Below are 18,408 nucleotides of genomic sequence, written 5' to 3'. Positions count from 1 at the left end.
GCCCACAAACTTGAGGTGGCTGATCAAATCTCTGTAAGACTCCATTAGGATCATATTCAAGTGTCGACATAAAATAAGGAACTTTATTAGCTTACAACCCCCTGATGTTCTCTAACAAAAGCTGAAAGAGGCATTCCGCTTGTACTTCTGCCATCCACATGATGTTCCTCACCCAATTGAAAGCATTTCGTAATAACGTCCACACAGCTGAAATTCTGGTTCTTGAAAAGGAATGCATTCCTTTGTTCCCATAATATGCTCCACCTAAGATTCCAGACAACGATCCCAACTCAGTCTTGCCATTTACCCATCATCCAATTACACAAATTTGATGAACTGAGACTAGAATTCTAGATTTCCAGACCAACGTATGCAGGCAGGCAGCTTTTGGTCGCTAATCCTCACACCACTACTGCCCATAGTTAATACACTCCTGAACGGACGGACTTAAACATGATATTAATATATTTTATATTTGTTAAAGTTTAGTTTAGCATAAAATATGAACCTAAATTAGCTCATATTTGTAAATTGTTAACTCATGCTCATTTAGACCTGTTCATATTATTTTAACTTAGTATTTAACAATTTTATATATTTTTTATTTATTAAAAATTTTTATATAGTTATCGTAACATTTTTTAATATTTATATTCTAATAGTATTATATATTTCGGATAAATTTATTTTTGTGTTATAAATTACATAATATATAAAAATAACATAATATAAAATATTACAACCATTAAAAAACGAGTTAGGCTGACTTGTGTCTCGACCCATAGTTTAAATAGGCTTAATTCATTTCGCCCATATCTATTTTTCAGGTTTAATATTCTTACCAAACCCTTTTAAATTTCAAGTGATGATCATCAAGCTTGAACAAGTAACCTCTGATGCTCTCTGTTAAATTCTAATTGATTTATTATCCATATTTCAATTCAGTTCTAAATAAAATCCAACTGTTTTTTCGAACGAGAATAAATCTAAGTGACTGAAGTAATTTGTTTAAAATTGATTTTAACTAATAAATTGTTTTTAAATAAGCCTATCTGAGTAATAAATCCAAACTAGAGAAATTTTGTAGTGTCACGTCACGTAAATCAGCAAGCGTGTCGAAATTGAAGTCACTGACGAGCCACTTAGAAGAGGCGTCGTTGTTAAGCAAGTAAAGGGCAAAGCTACGGCAGATTCTCCATTTTTGGTATGCTATGAATGTGGAAACTTTGACGCAGTGAAATTAATGGCGACAAAACCCTTAAACCTGGAGGATACCATACTATGGTCATTGCCTTCGGACAGAACATATTGCCGGCAAGGCAATTCCGATAGAGAATGTTGCTAGAAAGGCCAAGCTGAGAAGAGACTGGTGCTAGAAAGACCGATCTGATAAAGATAAAACTATAATGGATATATAATATTTGAATACTAGCAATACAATAACCCACGTCAGGAAGGAAGACAGTGAAGAAAAGAAATGGGTATAAAGCTGAAAGTGTCATATCAGAATAGCATTTGGCCTTTTTCCTGCTTTAGGATGTCAAAGAACAGAAACAAATAATTGCATAATTTACACCGATTTGAGAGGAATCATTTGATAGGCTATAAATTGTTTCATTTAGCTCCTTCCATTGCACTGGTGGTTGCTACCATTGCTCTGCTCTCCACCTTTCAGGTTAAAGCGATCTAACCCCCAAATCCGGATTGTTCCGTCATCACTAGCTGAAGCTAGCATGTGAAGGTTTCCTGGATTCCAGCTCACACAGTTCACTGCTCCAGAATGTCCAGGCAATGCCAGTAGTAGCTCACCTGAGCATCTGTGCCATATATACACCTGCAACAAGAAACGATACACTGCTTCATTGTCTACAAAAAGCTGTCTTCCTGATAACTGTGTATGTGCACACAACTTCATTAGCGTTACAGCGGTTACATAATAGTTAACGGAACATAACTGTGTATGTGCACGCAACTTAATTAGCGTTACAGCAGTTACATAATAGTTAACAGAACATACTCAGTTGGAAAAAAACATGAACCTAAATGATATACCAGCAGACTCTCTCTTGGACTTACTCTACAAATGCATGTGCAAGAAAATCAACTTTCAAAGCATCAAATGCAACAAATTTTACAGATAGCAACAGTTCAAAAATAGTATCATCTATTATGTTCGCCTAATGCTCCTTTCTAGTCAAAGAGGAGTACCTGTGAATCCTCACTGCCACTGGCAATAAAAGATTGATCGAGTCCACCAAAACAAGATCTAATTACAAATCGGGTACGTTTGTGACCTTTGTATTCTGAAATAAGTTTAGGATCACCTTCTATGCTCCAGAGATGGATTTCTTGGTTCATAAGATTAACCAATAAGAACTTGTTGTCTTTTGATAATGAGAAGGAAGTAATCATATCCACCTCTTCGATCAATCTATCAAATTTTGCTTCCCTGTCGAGCAATAGAATAGCAGATTCTCTGCATACACTAATAATCCTCTTTCCATCATCAGTTATGGCCATATCTGAGATTCTAAGCGTCCTCTGTCCTTTCCAGCACTCCAAATCTCTTCCATCCAAATCCCAGAGACAGATGCTCTTGTCGGTCATCCCCGCAAATATACCTCTACCATCCGGAAACCATCCACAAGAAATCAAACCGACACCAGTTTTTTCATAAACATGGAGGCATTTTCCAGAACTAACATCCCAACGCCTAATAACCTCGTCCTGTCCACAAGTAAGTATTTGACTATCATCTGGGCTCCACGAAACTATTAACACTGGTTTCTGATGACCGCAAAGGGTATGCTTCAATAACACCTGACCATCTTCTTTAACCTAAAAGGTTAAAAATACTAAATTTAGTAAAACAAGATGCTATGGGGTTGCATGGGATGCCAAGTTCAATATAATCATTTTAAAACAATTAGTTTCCTCAAAATATTCTTAAGAAAGTGTAGCTCAATTCAAACCCACTAAAAATCATGGATACAGGTTGCACAAACTCAGAAACAGCTAGGCCAACAACATTTGATAAAATGACATTAAAAGTTTGCATGCCAATATGCAAAAGAAATAGGAAAATTACTAGTTAATTATTTTTAAGTCCAATAACATGGGAATCATTGAGGTCACACATCACCACTATTAAGCTATTCCCAACTTTGTCATCATAGATTATTTATTGTCACTGAATTGTAACAAGTAAACCAATAAAGCAAACTCTACCACATATCACTCAATCTTATCCACATTTTTTCTTTGCCCCATAAGAGTAGCACATTACCACAAAAAAAGAGAACAAATGATCACTAAATGGAAAATCCCACGAATGCGTGCTGTCTTAGCAAGTTAAAGCACTAATACCTTGGAATAGGACAGAAAAAGCCAAAGCAAAGCCAATAATAAATAAAAAGCTTACCTCCCATATAATTGCTGAATGATCTTTAGATGATGAGCCCAAATATTTGCCATTATGTGAGAATTGCACAAACCAAACTTCATTTTTGTGTGCTTCTACTATCTGATTTCATTTATATAAACATAAAGTTTTAATTATGGGATTCCTTTGTTAGCTCACGAAAACGAAATGCACAGTAAAATTATGAGAAGTTATAATGCATTAGAAAGCAATTACAATTTAAATGAACAAATCTGTTTCTTGATCAAAACTGAGATGAGATTAACAGCAACAATAAGGATACCAAAAGAATAAAAGATGTCCACCGAACATAGCTGAAATCCTAATCAAAGGATGCAGTTTCTCTATGGCATAATACAATGAATCAACACATGACCATTCCCACGTGCTATACCTTGCTAAAATAAATAACCTGCAGAAAATTACACCCTAAACCCAAAAGAGAAAGTCCAATTTATCATCTTTGACCAGAAAGGACAGCTATAACAAATGCGAAGGCAAATTGAACTGCCATCAAACTAACCTGCAATGTCGGGGAGGGAATCTGATTTTTTCCACACTGGTGATCAGAGTACAAAGAGAGATCACTATCTGAGGTATTATGGAACACGCAAGCCTCTCGTTGAACATCAAGAGCCCTTTCAACTAGATGCTCTAATCGTTTTTCAGGAATCATGATTGCAGCAGGAAGCAACTTCTGTAGTTTTTCTAGAATCTTTGACCCCGACTTTGTACCCTCAGTATCTTGACCAGAAATACCAAGTCTTATGCATTGCGAAGGAGAGATGATACAGGAAGCAAGCTTATGAACACGGTCGAGATTGACATGAAGAGGAACGATCTCATTCCTTAGTGTATCCAATGCAGCAGCAACTTTTTCCATTTTAAGAAGTTCAAGGAACTTCTGTTCCAAAATCAAGAAGGATGCTGACTTCATTATTTCATCTGAGAGACCAATCGTTCGCAATGTGGCCACACTATCATCCCATTTCCCATTGGCCACTTGCCCCATAAATAGATTAACAACCGAAGAATGCAATGGTATTCCCGATTCCTCCTCTAGAAGGGCACCACTTTTGTCATAACCAAGCGAGTACAATGCCCTAGTTATAATTTTAATAAATTCTGCTTTTCTTATAACACCTTGTGAACCAATTGTTTCCCCATCCCCTTGGGAGGTTAGAGGCTTAGCCATCTGATCTCCCAAAGAGCAAGAAACAGATTTTGTGGTTGAATGATCCTCCGGCAAGCCCTTGGATTCTTCCACGGGCCCTTTCACACGTTTCAAGGGTGGTTCACTATCTTCGGCTACTCCCATGAAATGCCTAAACCCATAAATTTCCTACAAAGCAAGCAAACTACTGCCATAAGTCACAAAATCACCGGTAACATGATATAAACAAGATGGCTAACATCAAACATTGACAATAACAACATCATTGCAATCATCTAACAGAAAAAAAGAAAAAGTTTCAAGCAACAATTTCCTAAAGATAGTAAAGTGCACAGAAAATTACTTGTAAGTTTGTAACTAACAACCTCTTATGGCCCTTCACCAGTCAGGATTAAAGGCTCCTTTAACTGAGACATGAAATACCTTAAAAGTTAGTGAATTTGTACTATATAAGTAATCAAAATAATGCAGTTTGAACCATACCAAATTATCTATTTCACAGTAATTTTTACATAACATAAATCAAATTCCCTAATTGCTAAAATGGAGAGTAAAACTAAGGGTCTGTTTGATTGTGGGATTTGGTTTTCCGGAAATTGTTTTCCGAATTTTCAGGCGTTTGTTTGGTGGAAAATGAATTCCACAAGGAAAACCTTTTACAAACACGGGTAAAATCACTTCCTTAGTTTTGGAAAACGTCTTACCAATTTTCCTACCGTAAGACATTTTCCATTCCCTTCTCTACACTCTCATCGCCTCAGCTTCAAAATTTTCTTTGCAGACTTTCTTTAGAAAGGTATGTTTTCTATTTCCACTTTCATTTCTACACATTTTCTGTGGCTTGTAATTTTTTAGACTGTTGTGAAGGAGGAAAATGAGAGACTGTTTCTGGAAATTTTTGGAATGGAGGAGTTGGAAAGATTTTGAATTTTCTCTGTATTTTAATAATGAAAAATCTTTCCAATTCCTCCCATTCCACTGATTTCCAGCACTTCCTCTCCATTTTCTTACCTTTCTTCAATCCTTTTTGTTTCATCATTTCCTGCAGTTTGTAAGTGAAATCGATAAACCTTACCTAATTTTCTTACTCTTCTGTTTCATCATTTCGGACGTTAGCACTATATTTGTATCGCTACATACTCCTCCAACCAATCTTTATATCTCAATCTTAATTAAGTATGAAAATATTCTCTTTGTTTGTTTCTTACGAATTACTTGATTTTTTGCTATTCTTGGCAACGAGTACCAGTCTCTGAAATCAAATTCCTTTGATTTCAGCTTTCGCTATTCTTGCCTGTTATGTGTTTGTCATAAGTTCTCAACTAGGAGACTATAAAAAGCTACTTCAAAATGCCGATTCTCACCCTCAAAACCATATTAAAACACCAAAATCCGTGTCGGGTCATTGGTAGTCAATTCAAAACATCTTCTGTCCAGTATGTAGCTTCAAAACATTTTCAGTAATGTAACCATTCCTAAGTATTAATCTCAAACGGTTCCTTGTTTTTGTTTCTGTTTCAGACACATGGTATTGTCAACTATTTCTCTTATAATTTTGTGATCTCATTCGATTCCATATTTGTTATATCTGTGCATGGCCAGAGTTCACCAACGAGAATGTAAAGCTTTTTACTTACAATTCATTGAGATCAGCGACATCAGATTTCCATCCATCAAACAGAATCGGTGCAGGTGGTTTCGGAGTTGTCTACAGGGTAATGAAAGCTCTCCGACCGTTCTTTTGGAACAGAGCATCCATGTCTTCTGGGCTCTTTGGCATGTATTATGTATATGTCTGCTTTTGTGTGTGTGTGTGCGAGGGAGAGAGCAGGTTTTCTGGTTTTCATATGGCACGCCTATACTAGTGTCTATCAACTTTAGAATTAGTTGGGAAACACTAACAAAATTTTACTGTTATTGTTTGCAGGGAGTTTTGAGGGATGGTACTCAAGTAGCCATCAAGAAACTGTTTACAGAGTCTAAGCAAGGATCTAATGAATTCCTGACAGAGATCAATATGATATCAAACATACGACACACCAACCTTGTTGAACTAATCGGTTATTGTGTTGAAGACAGCCATCGGGCCTTGGTCTACGAATATCTGGAGAATAACAGCCTTGCCAGTGTTTTACTTGGTAAATACATCAGTCCAAGCTCATTGAACTCCTAATTCTAATTGAGGTATACTGATGTCCAGAAATCCTAATTTCAGGTTCAAGAAGTAAACATATTGCTTTGGATTGGCCAACAAGAGCTGCTGTTTGCTTAGGTACAACTTCTGCTATTGCGTTTCTTCACTATGAAGCTGTACCGCATATTGTCCACAGGGATATTAAAGCTAGTAATATACTCCTGGATGGAAATTTTCATCCTAAAATTGGGGATTTCGGGCTAGCTAAGCTTTTCCCGGACAATGTCACTCATGTCAGTACTCGAGTAGCAGGAGCATTGTAAGCATCATTTTCATTGCATCTCATCCTTAGTCAACTGCCTAGGCTGTTTAACTATTTCAATATTTCATTGATGTTTTTTAAGGACTTTTGAAGGAGTCATCCACTGGCGATTGTGTTTTGTTCTTTACCTTTGCTTAATCCTTGTGTTTCTATTTGCATCTCATTTATGATATTGTATTTTGTCTAGTGGATATTTGGCACTAGAGTATGCGCTTTTAGGACAACTAACCAAAAAGGCAGATGTGTACAGCTTTGGGGTGCTTCTGCTTGAAATAATAAGTGGTAAAAGTAGTAGTAAGGCAGCATTTGGAGTGGAGTTCATGCTTCTTGTGATGTCGATGGAGGAAGAAGGATTTGATGATGACTTCTTGTGTTCTGTGTGTGATTATCTAGTGAGTCATGAATCAGAGGCCAAAATGTTTTTAGTTAAAAGTAAGAAGCATAGAAAAATTTGGCTTCAAAAATTTTCTCAGGGTTGAAGATATTGATACTTTTATGTGGTGTAATATTATGCACTTCGACAATGTTGTTACTATGTGGTGTACTACTAATTATGTATTTGGATAATATTATTTCTAGTACTCATTATGGTTTCGAAGCAATTTATAATTATTCAATATTCTTACTAGTACTCATTGTGGATAATATTTTTTCAATTTATAACGATCAATATTGTAGCTTATTATTGAGTATTATTATAAATAAATCATTGCAATATATGTAAAAATAATTTAAAATATAAAAATTTATTAATATATATTAATATATGTAAAAAATAACTTTTCCGGAAAATATTTTCAAGAAATCTGTCAAACAGCAGAAAATATTTTACACAGATTCAATCAAACACCAGAAAATATTTTCCTATAAGTCATTTTACAGAAAAGTAAAACATTTTCCAGAAATCATTTTACGGAAAATATTTTACTGCCAATCAAACAGACCATAAACTTAAAAACATCAAAACTCACCAACTTCCTAAAACAAGCAGAGAAAAAAAGGGGCAAATTCGATCGAATCACATATTCAACATGAGTAAAATAAAAATGAACTAAAATAACTTTATCAAAAGAGAAAAAAAAATCATTCATAGATAGACGAGCAGATTCAATGATGAAAAAGAACAATCCGCAAAGTGTGAAGATAATAAGTACACAAAAATACAAAAGCGGAAAGGGAAATTTATTACGCAGCAAAACACATTCCGAGAGAAAGGAAAGGAAACGAAAGGGAGAAGGCAAAGAATCAGTTGGAATAAAGAGAATTGAAGGAAAATTAGAATATGGAAAAGCACCCACCACCGAAAGTTATGGATAGAGACTGCAGCATGGAGAACTGTGACAAAATTGGCGATTTTACTAACAATATTTGATTATTTTCCCTTTTTCTGCTTTCAGTATGCAGATGGGAAAGGACTTATAAAAATTGGTTATTAATATTAAAAATGAATGAAGAAGATAGACACAAGGGCTGGTTTGGGTTTTGGCTAAACTTGTTGCTTTACATTTTAGCTTTCCATTTGATACGGATAATTAAAACTACACGCCATTGTCAATTTCTTTTTATCTTACTGCTACTCATCATAATGCATCTATATCTACACCTATGTAAAATACTATCCCCAAGAGACACAGCTGTCCTTTTTTCTCTTTATAAGGTAATGGTCTATTTTCAATTTTGGTCCCTCTATTATGTTGAAATTGGCATCTATATAATGGTCGATTTTCAATTTTGGTATCCTACACTTTAATTTAACATAATTTTATTCATTTATAAATTAAAATCAAAACAAATTTAGGTAATCTATATTATTTCAAAATTTTATCTCAAAATTTTGAATAAAATACACTTGTAGCAAATAAATCGATTCTTTAATTCATCACTAAATAATATATGCAATTATTATATAAATAAATTTAAATTTGATATCTTCGATACTTACTTAAATATATACTCTTAATCTATTTAATTTTAATATTTTCAATCTACTAAGCCTATTATCCCATGCTTGATTGACCCGTCCATGATTGGAGTTTTACTAAAACCATAACATATCTAAGTGTCATAAATTTCACGCAAATTGAGCAATAAAAGGCATAAGTGCCGACTTTAACACCCATGCCTAACCACATGATATATTCCTACTATCAACTCATCTCATAAAAGCTAAGCTAATATTTATAAGGTAAAAGGTCCAAAATGATTTCTCACATAAATACGTTTATTCTAGAAATTCGTAAAAGTTGGTAAATTTCATACCAATTAACATCTTCCTATCATGGCATTTTGGGAATAGCAAGGAAAGGTAAGCCAAAAACAAAACAACCCAAATAAGCTATTAGGGATAAAAATAACCATTAATGAAAGAGCTTTTACTGACATGTCAAAGAAAGAGTGCCTAACTAGATGCATTTTTTTAGAATTTTCAGAAAACGGTTACAGTTGCACACGCTTTTCTTATATGTCGACAAAAGTTCGTCTAGCTGGACGCGCTTTCACATTCTCTAAAATCAACCTATTTTCTTAAATCTTGAAAAAAACGACCTATTTGACTAATTAACAAAAAAAGACGACATATATACACAATTTAGCCCAAAATATTTAAATTTTTTTCTTAATTACTAAAATCAAGCAAATTATATTCTTAACTAAATTTCAATAGATTGGATGGGTTAGATAATCCTACTCTTAAATCGCTTTCATTGATGACGATCCATGAATATTTTCAAACTTTTAATAATTCTATAAAATGCTTCTAAACAAATCTGTATTAGAATTGCAATGGATTCAACTTCTATATTTAGAAGTAAAAGCAATTGAAATTCAATTAAGTATAGACTAACAATGATCAACATAATTATGAAAGATTCTATAAATTATTAGAAAAGCATATAAACAATATCGTTAAACCCAAATTGGAAAAGGGTGTAAGATTTTTTAGATCTAAATCTTGTGTAAATTAAAATTTTAAAATTGTATAAAAAAATATTTTAAGATTTTTTAAATAATATGATTTTCAAAAGTTTAAGAAATATTTGATACAGAATTGGAGTTGGCCATGGTAAAACATAAAATTTAATGGAATAAACGTTGAGTGCGCATAAAAATAACACTTATCATAATTAACACATTATAGTGAATTGCAAATGCGAGTTGTAGTAGTTGTATACAGCTTTAAGTAACATAGTTCCTTCCATATATTACAACATTACAACTCAATATAATAGGTCTTTAAGTAACTATAAAGGTTTTTCCATTTTAAATAATTTTAAAAAATTATGTGCACACAATCATAATATACATGAAATACATCTATTTTATTTAAAAAAACATCATAATTGAGTTCAAAGTGTCAAAACATCATAAAATTTCGTTCATCAATACAACTAAGATCATTTCTATGTACATATTCTTCAAATGTCTTTGGTTGTAAGCCTTTAGTTAACGGATCTGCAATCATAAGATTAGTTCTAATATGCTCTATAGACATTCTTTGTTTTTGAACTTCCTCCTTAACGATAAAATATTTTAGTTCCATATGCTTTGTACCTTTGGAATATTTGTTGTTTTTGGAGAAAAATATTGCTGCGGAATTATCACAATAATTTTTCAGCAGCTTGGTAATGGTGTTGACTACCCCAAATCATGAAATAAAGTTCCGCAACCATAATGCATGAATAATAGCTTCAAACATGCTACAAACTCTGCTTCCATCGTAAATGATGCAATGACAGATTATTTAACACTTTTCCATGATAAGGCTCATTTAGCAAGTAAAAGTAAATAGCCAAAAGTGGACTTTCTATTGTCAAGACATCCACGAAAATTTGAATTCGAGTATCCAGTTACTTCTAACTGATTAGATCTCATATACGTGAGCATGTAATTCTTTGTTCTTTGTAGGTACCGTAAAACTTTCTTTGCAACCTTCCAATAATCAATTCTAGGATTACTTTGATATCTACCAAGCATCCCAACTACAAAGCTAATGTCGGGTCTTTTGTAGGTCTAGACATACATTAAACAGCCCACAATTTATTGTTAGGAATTGGTCCCATTCCCTTTCATTTCACATAATTAATTGGACATTGCATGGGACTAAATTTGTCCCCCTTTTGTATACGAACAATTCCTATTGAAGAATTATGCATATTAAATCTATCTAGAACTTTTTCAATATAGTTTTTCTAAGACAATCCTAACAATCCATGTGATCTAGCACAAAACATTTTAGTTCCTTTCACATAGGATGCCTCACATATATTTCATTTCAAAGTTATTTGAGAGAGAAACTTTTGTCTCACGTAATATACCAAAATCATTTATAGTAAGCAAAATATCATCAATATATAGAACTAAGAAAATAAAATTGATCCACTGATCTTTTAATATACACATCAATCAACGATGTTTCTTGAAAACCAAAAGACTTTATGGCGTCATTAAACTTGATGTACCATTATTGTAAAGCTTGTTTAAGTCCATATATTAACTTCGTAAGTTAACATACCATATGACATTTTCCTTCAACTGTAAAACCTTTAGGTTGGTCCATATAAACTTATTCCTCAAGATCTCCATTAAAAGGTTATTTTCACATTTATTTGGTGTAACTCTATATCATAATGACTTACCAATGCCATAATAATTTTTAATGAGTATTTCTTAAAGACTGGTGAGAAAATCTCTTTATAATCGATACAATATTTCTGAGTGTAACATTTGGCAACAAGTCTAGTTATATATCGTTTGATATTTCCATTTGAGTTGCATTTGGTTTTAAAAACCTATTTACATCCAACTTGTTTTGAACTTTTTGGCAATTTGATAATATTTTAGATTTTATTTTGTTCCATAGAATTCATCTTATCTTTCACAACATTCAACCATTTATTAGATTCATCACTATTTATGGCTAGTGAAAACGAAACTAGATCTTTATTGATTCCTATGTAAAATTTTGACTCTTGAAAATAAACCACATAATAATCAAGAACAACCAATTTTCTCTCGCTTTGAAATTTTAATGGCATTATTTGTGGTTCATTTTCATCAAACCTTTATGAGTTAGTTTCTTTCATGGGTGTTTCATCATTTAAATGTTGTTAGGACTTTCATTAATTGCTAGAACAACTTTTGTGGTAGTTGTGGATAAAAGAACATTTCTTTTATATCCACACCTTATTTTGAAACACTCCCACTAACTTCACTATTCTTATGAAATCTGGCATTGCTAGTTTCTACAATTCTCAGACTATGATTTGGTATGTAAAACCTATATCCCTTAGATTTCTCTAGATAAAATAAACTATCCACTTATCATACTAAAACCTAATTTTCTTTCATGTGGATTATATATTCTTGCTTTTGCTTGACAATCCCAAACATGTAGGTGCCTTAGGCTAGATTTCTTTCCAATCTCCAACTCGAAAAGAGTTTTTGGAACTGCTTTACTAATAACCCTTGTTGACACCTTTTTTTTGAAAAACGGGGTCGACTTGGATTTTGAAAAAAAGAATGAAAACGGGAGTCGCCACCAATCTTTTTTATGAGGTGTGATCGGGTCACCTCATAAAACGGTTGTTTTTAATAAACGATTTAGATTTTATTAAAACAACGATTTTTGTCTACGAAATTCAGAAAAATGGGTTCGGGAGTCGGTTACGCACGAGGAAGGATTAGCACCCTCGATACGCCCAAAATTGGTACCTAGTTGATTAATCAGTGTCTTAGTGTCGAAAATTGAAAATTTGAAGAGTTTTAAAAATGCGATCCTTAAAAGAAACTCTGATAACGTGAATTGAAATATAAGATTCTCTTGTTCCGAAGGAATATCACATCCAGCACGTTAGGACACGATACTCTAAACCATCGAAACCAAGATCACCTTATAGTTTAATGAAACCATACTTTGAAGCTTTAAGAGGATATTTGGCTATTTAGTCGAACGAGGAATCGAAACCCAGCACGTTAGGGCACGTTTCTCGATTTCCAAACGCGAAATATTGCCTCATTTAGAAAAATTTTCCTTTTGATGTTTAGTGTCAATGCTTGACAAAACAACAACGAATACGACGAGGTGAGCAAAGTAAAGTGAGTAACAACAATACAATAGGCAAAATGAAATGACGAGGCGATTACATAAACAAAGCATACAAATAAATAAATAGAACTAACCTTTTAGAAAAAACACAAGTGTACATGAATAAATAAACAAACGCCAAATAACAATGATGACAATAAATACAATTATGTAAAAAAGTATATGCATGTATAATTTTAAGCCATAAAATAAGAAATGCATATAAATTATAGAATATGAAAACATAGATAAATATATACATATATGTGTAAAAAATAATATTATAAAAAGGGTACGTATACATGTATAAAAAAAATAAATGTATTAACAATGAATATAATAAGGGTAAGAAAACAAGTATATACACAATATATATGTAACGTGGTACTAAGGATATATATATATACAATACAGTATTTAAAATAATATTTACGTAAATACAAAATATAATATTAAAAGGTATATGTACATACGTAATATATAAATACATATATAATATAATGTTAAAATATTTACATAATACTAAAATATTTAGGTAATATATGCGTATATTGAAAACTAGTAATAATATTACCGAGGTATATACAAATATATCAAGTATATATACGTATTATAAATATATAAATATATAACAAAGCATAAACTAATAAAAATAATAAGAATAATAATAATGATAACATTGGAATATAAAAGAAACAAACATAACATTAATAAAATATTAAAATAAAGTGAAATAAAAATATTAAATATGAGAATATATATAGGTATACACGTACATAATAAAAATATATACTAATACATAATAATAATAATGGTAATATAAAAATAACAAGGATATTTAATAAAGATATAAAAATCAACAAAAAAGGACTAAAATTGAATTAAAAACAAAGTTGTGGGGCCAATTTGAAATGAAAACAAAGAAAAGGGACTTAATTGTACGCGCGTGAAACGTTGGGGGACCGAAACAACAATTATTCCTTTCCATTAAAACGTAGCACATTGGCGGGGACTAAATCGAAAAGCGCGAGAAATTATAGGGCCAAATTGAAAACCATAAAAAACTTAATTGTGAAGCATCAGAAAAGCGGAAGGACTGCGCGCATAAATATCCCATTCAAATGAAAACACGCGGATCCTCTAGCGGGTCGGGTCGGATGGGTCGGGCATGGCCAAAACGACGTCGTTTTGGGGCTTAAGTGTAGCCCCCAAAACGACGTCGTTTTGGAGGGCTATATAAGGCATAAACTAACCAAAAAAAATCATTTGGGGAGAGGGAAAGAAAAAAAAAGAAGAGAGAGGGAAGAGAGAAGGGAGGGGGGAAGGGGAATCCGGCCAGGGGGGCCGGTCACCGGACGGCCACCGGAGGCTCGCCGGCGTCGGCGCCGGCGCCGGCCACCGCACGGGTGGCCAGAAAAGGTAAAAAATTTATTTTTTTGTTTTTTTTTTATTTTTCGATTTTATGTGTATATATATGCTAGAAATGAGGAAGAAAAAGGAAAAAATGGATTTAAGAAGATAATAGAGAAAAACAAAATCACCTTCCGATTTATGTTTTCGTTCCTTGTTTCCTTTTTTTGTGTATTTTTCTCTGCTTTTTGTATTAAAATGCCAAAAAAAAAATAAAGAAAACCCCCCCTGAATACAGTGTTTCATTCGGCTTTTTATAGCCTGTTTTGTTACACACTTTGTTATTATTTTACTATTCTTGCTTCTACTTTGCTTGTCTGTTGTTCTTGCAGGGCATGGCCGGTGTTGGTGGTGGGAGTGTCAGACGGTATGGGCATCGTGGGGGCGAGGGCGCGCATGCGATGCTGGGGGGCAGACGAGGCTGAGCGGCGCACATGGGCATAGGGCTGCTAGGGTTTCTGTCATTTTTTTGATTTGGGCTAGGGTTTATTTTTGTTGGCCCGTTGGGTTTGTTTAGTTAGGGTAGGTTAGTTGGGTTTTGGGGGTGGGCCAAAATTGGCCTGTACAACCCTATTTAATAAGTATATAATAGTTTTAAGTGCATGCATCCATAATGATATAGGTAATAAGGAGTTACTAATCATATTTCTAGCCATATCTAATAAAGTTCGATTACACCTTTCTACAACACCATTTTGTTGATATGTGCCTGGCATAGTATATTGTGCACATATGTCACGACTTTCAAGGAATTTAGCAAATAGACCTGGACATTAGCTTGATTTAGTAAATTTTCAATAAAATTCACCATCTTTATCAAATCTTACTATTTTCACTTTTCTATCTAATTGTCTTTCAACCTCAATAATGTATATCTCAAGGGCATTTACTAATTGAGATTTTTTATCAAGAAAATATATATAACAATACAATGAAAAATCATCAATAAAGGTGATAAAATTATTTTCTTCACTAAAAGATGGAACATCAAAATGTCCACATATATCGGTGTGTATTGTCTCAAGAAGTTGGGTACTTTTTATGGCTTATTTCTTAGAATGTTTGGTTTGTTTTCCCTTAATGCAATGCATACATACACCGTGATCAATAAAATTTAGATTCGGTAAAATCTCATTCTTCACTAATCTTTCTAACCTTTCTTTGGATACATGACCAAATGTTTATGCCACAAGTAAAAAAAATTTCCATTTAGCATACTAAGCTTAATTCCAACATTGATATGATCAACAAGTAAGGATTTTATAAAGACATTATCAAGTTTAAACTTTTATAAACAATCAATAAGGTTTCTTGAACCTAAAATAGTATTATTCTTAAATAAATTGAAACAAACATGTCCAAACTTAACATGAAACCCAAAAACATCAAGTTTTAAAATAGATATATAAGGTTCTTAGAAACTGAAGGTATGTAAAGAGTCTGAAATAGGTCTAAGTGATAATCAGTATCTAAGACCAAACAATAAGCCCCTATATCTTCAATTGAAGCCTTCATATGGTTTTCTATATATAGAAAATCTTTAGTTGGGTTTATAGTTTGGATTAAAAGAAATCCTTGCATTTTTGAATCAAGCCACCAAGTATTATTAGGAACTTCAATTAGGTTTGATTCGAAACATACATAAACATAAAAAGCTTTCTTTTTGAATCAAGCTTTGCGTTTTTGGAAATCTTTCTGATAGTGTCCTTCTTTCTTACAAAAGTGGCACTTATCTGCAATACGTTCCTTTTTCTCGCAATTAGAGATATTGACACACGAGTGTTTCTTTTTCTTAAAGTTGTTGATTTTTGTCTTAAGTCTTTTGCCAGCTTCTTAACTTATAAGTTTGATAGAATTACTTCCTTGACTCTTTAATCTTGCTTCCTCCTAAATGAGGTTATTGGCCATTTCATTAACATCCCACTTATATTTAATAATGTTATAGTCAATTTGAAGTGGCTCATAATTCCAAGATAGTGAGTTCAATATGAACTGTACTAGAAAAGAGCCATTTGTTGTCATCCCTAAGGACTTTAGCTTTGCTACAATATTAGTCATCTCGATGATATGTTCTTGCATTCCTCTCGACCCATCATACTTAACGGTCATGAGTTGTGTCAATAAAGTATCATTGAGTGACTTATTCGCAAAACGTAAATATTCTTCTACAAACATAATATATTCTTTTGCACTTTTAGTTTGTGAAATTGTAGTCTTAATGTTGTTAGCAACAATCATTCGCAACAACATAAGGCTTAATATGTTTGACCGTTCCCATTGTTTATGGTATAACATCTCTTCCTCACTACTTGAGTTAGTAATAGCAGCAAAATTATCTTTTAATAGAGCCAAATCAAATCCAAAACAGCTAAATGGAACTTGACTTGCTCACTCCATCCAAAGAAGTTTAACCATTAAATAAAGTAATAGGTGAAGCTTGCGAATGAAGAGAAATTGCTTCAAAATAATACATAAAAGAAAAACAATACATAAATGCTTAAATATCGAATTAAGATATGCAAACAATCCAAGCATATCCTAGTTCTCCTTTGAATTGATACAATAATATACTATCATAAACAAATGTATTATTTATCAAAAAAATAATTTTCATCAAATATATACTTTATCTCTAACAAAAATATTCATTTGTCACGATAATATTCACTCTTAATAGAATAAATAATTTATCTTTGGGCAAATTTCGAAATTCTAATGAGTAGTAAAAGTCAACTATCCACTTTTCTATTAGAAACATTTAATTCATTAATTGCATGAATATTAATAATTTACATACATACGTGCACACTCAAACTCGCATATTAAGATTTAATTAATAATTGTTATAGTTTTTTTTATTAAGAAAAACATCGTGAAGATATAAATTATACTCTAAAATTCTAATTAACAAAGGAAAAATAAATAATATATAAAATTATATATTCTTTAATCTAAGTTTAATATTAGATGTAAGATCCTTTAGATTTAAATATTGTGCAAATTATATCTTTAAAATTATTTAAAGAATTATTTAAAATATTTAAAAATAATATGATTTTCGTAGAAAATTAGTGTTCACCATTAAACTTACGAAGAAACAGAAAGACAAGAGGGAAGTCTCTTAAAATTGGGAGATTTTTTAGGAAGTTGGAATTTTGAGAGAAATTTTGTAACCACGTGTATAGGCTATTTGTAAATTTTCTTGGCTTTTCCATAGCATGCATTTTGCCACATTTGAGAAAGCTAACATACGCACGTGTCGCATTTACTCATGTTGCCACGTGGTGTACTCTAAACCTATTTAATTGCATGCTTAGCTTCAATGTAAACCACAGTAACATACCCAAATTCAAAAGAAATGTTGGAAAAGAGCGAGCCACGTGTCAGGATAAGAAACTATTGGACACTCTCTTGGCATAGGTTAACAAAACTTGTTTTTAATAAACTAATATTTTTTATATAAATTTTTTGGTAAGTTCGTATTTTTTATATATTTTTTTAGGTAAACAGTAAATTACTTAATTAGTTACTTAATTTTTAGAGTGTTTTTATTTTAGTTACCTATAATGAAATTCTTGCAATTTTATTATCTAACTTTTAGGATACTTTCGTTTTACTCACCAAGCATTTCATGTTTATACTTTTCTTTTAATCACGCAACTTCTAAGTTACTTTTATTTTGGTCACCCCGAAAATATACTTTTTTTTTAAATTATTGATAGGGATAAAAAGCAATTAAGTATTAAAGTGAAAAAGTGATAAAACTAAAACAATGCATTGAAAAATGTCAAAGTTAAGGGCAAAGCAAAAAAAAATTGAAGGGGGCCAGTGTAACTCTCCAAACTCGGCCTAGAAGTTATGCTCA

The 18,408-nt window shown here is 32.5% G+C and overlaps 2 protein-coding genes across 5 annotated transcripts; one reads left to right on the top strand and one right to left on the bottom strand.

The window, feature by feature from the left end:
* Positions 1-1,390: 1,390 nt before the first annotated feature.
* LOC107929818 (WD repeat-containing protein 26 homolog) lies at positions 1,391-8,475 on the bottom strand. Of its 4 annotated transcripts, none has more exons than XM_016861335.2 (6): positions 8,350-8,452; positions 4,939-5,002; positions 3,945-4,763; positions 3,422-3,523; positions 2,209-2,838; positions 1,391-1,834 (listed from the first exon to the last, which is right to left on the bottom strand). In XM_016861335.2, the coding sequence occupies exons 3-6, from the start codon at positions 4,737-4,739 to the stop codon at positions 1,619-1,621; spliced, it is 1,743 nt and encodes a 580-aa protein (XP_016716824.2). In that variant the 5' UTR covers positions 4,740-4,763; positions 4,939-5,002; positions 8,350-8,452; the 3' UTR covers positions 1,391-1,618. The 4 variants fall into 4 exon arrangements, with proteins under 4 accessions (XP_016716824.2, XP_016716837.2, XP_016716832.2 ...); XM_016861348.2 differs by having other exon boundaries at positions 4,961-5,002; XM_016861343.2 differs by having other exon boundaries at positions 3,945-4,779; positions 8,350-8,437.
* Positions 5,289-7,589, top strand: LOC107920943 (cold-responsive protein kinase 1). Its single transcript, XM_041082408.1, has 5 exons — positions 5,289-5,391; positions 6,198-6,426; positions 6,523-6,733; positions 6,811-7,048; positions 7,239-7,589. Exons 3-5 carry the CDS (start codon positions 6,613-6,615, stop codon positions 7,528-7,530), a joined length of 651 nt encoding a protein of 216 aa, XP_040938342.1. The 5' UTR covers positions 5,289-5,391; positions 6,198-6,426; positions 6,523-6,612; the 3' UTR covers positions 7,531-7,589.
* Positions 8,476-18,408: the final 9,933 nt, after the last annotated feature.

Source organism: Gossypium hirsutum, chromosome A12, assembly GCF_007990345.1.
Source record: "Gossypium hirsutum isolate 1008001.06 chromosome A12, Gossypium_hirsutum_v2.1, whole genome shotgun sequence".
Taxonomy (NCBI): domain Eukaryota; kingdom Viridiplantae; phylum Streptophyta; class Magnoliopsida; order Malvales; family Malvaceae; genus Gossypium; species Gossypium hirsutum.
This window is presented reverse-complemented; position numbering and strand designations above follow the sequence as displayed.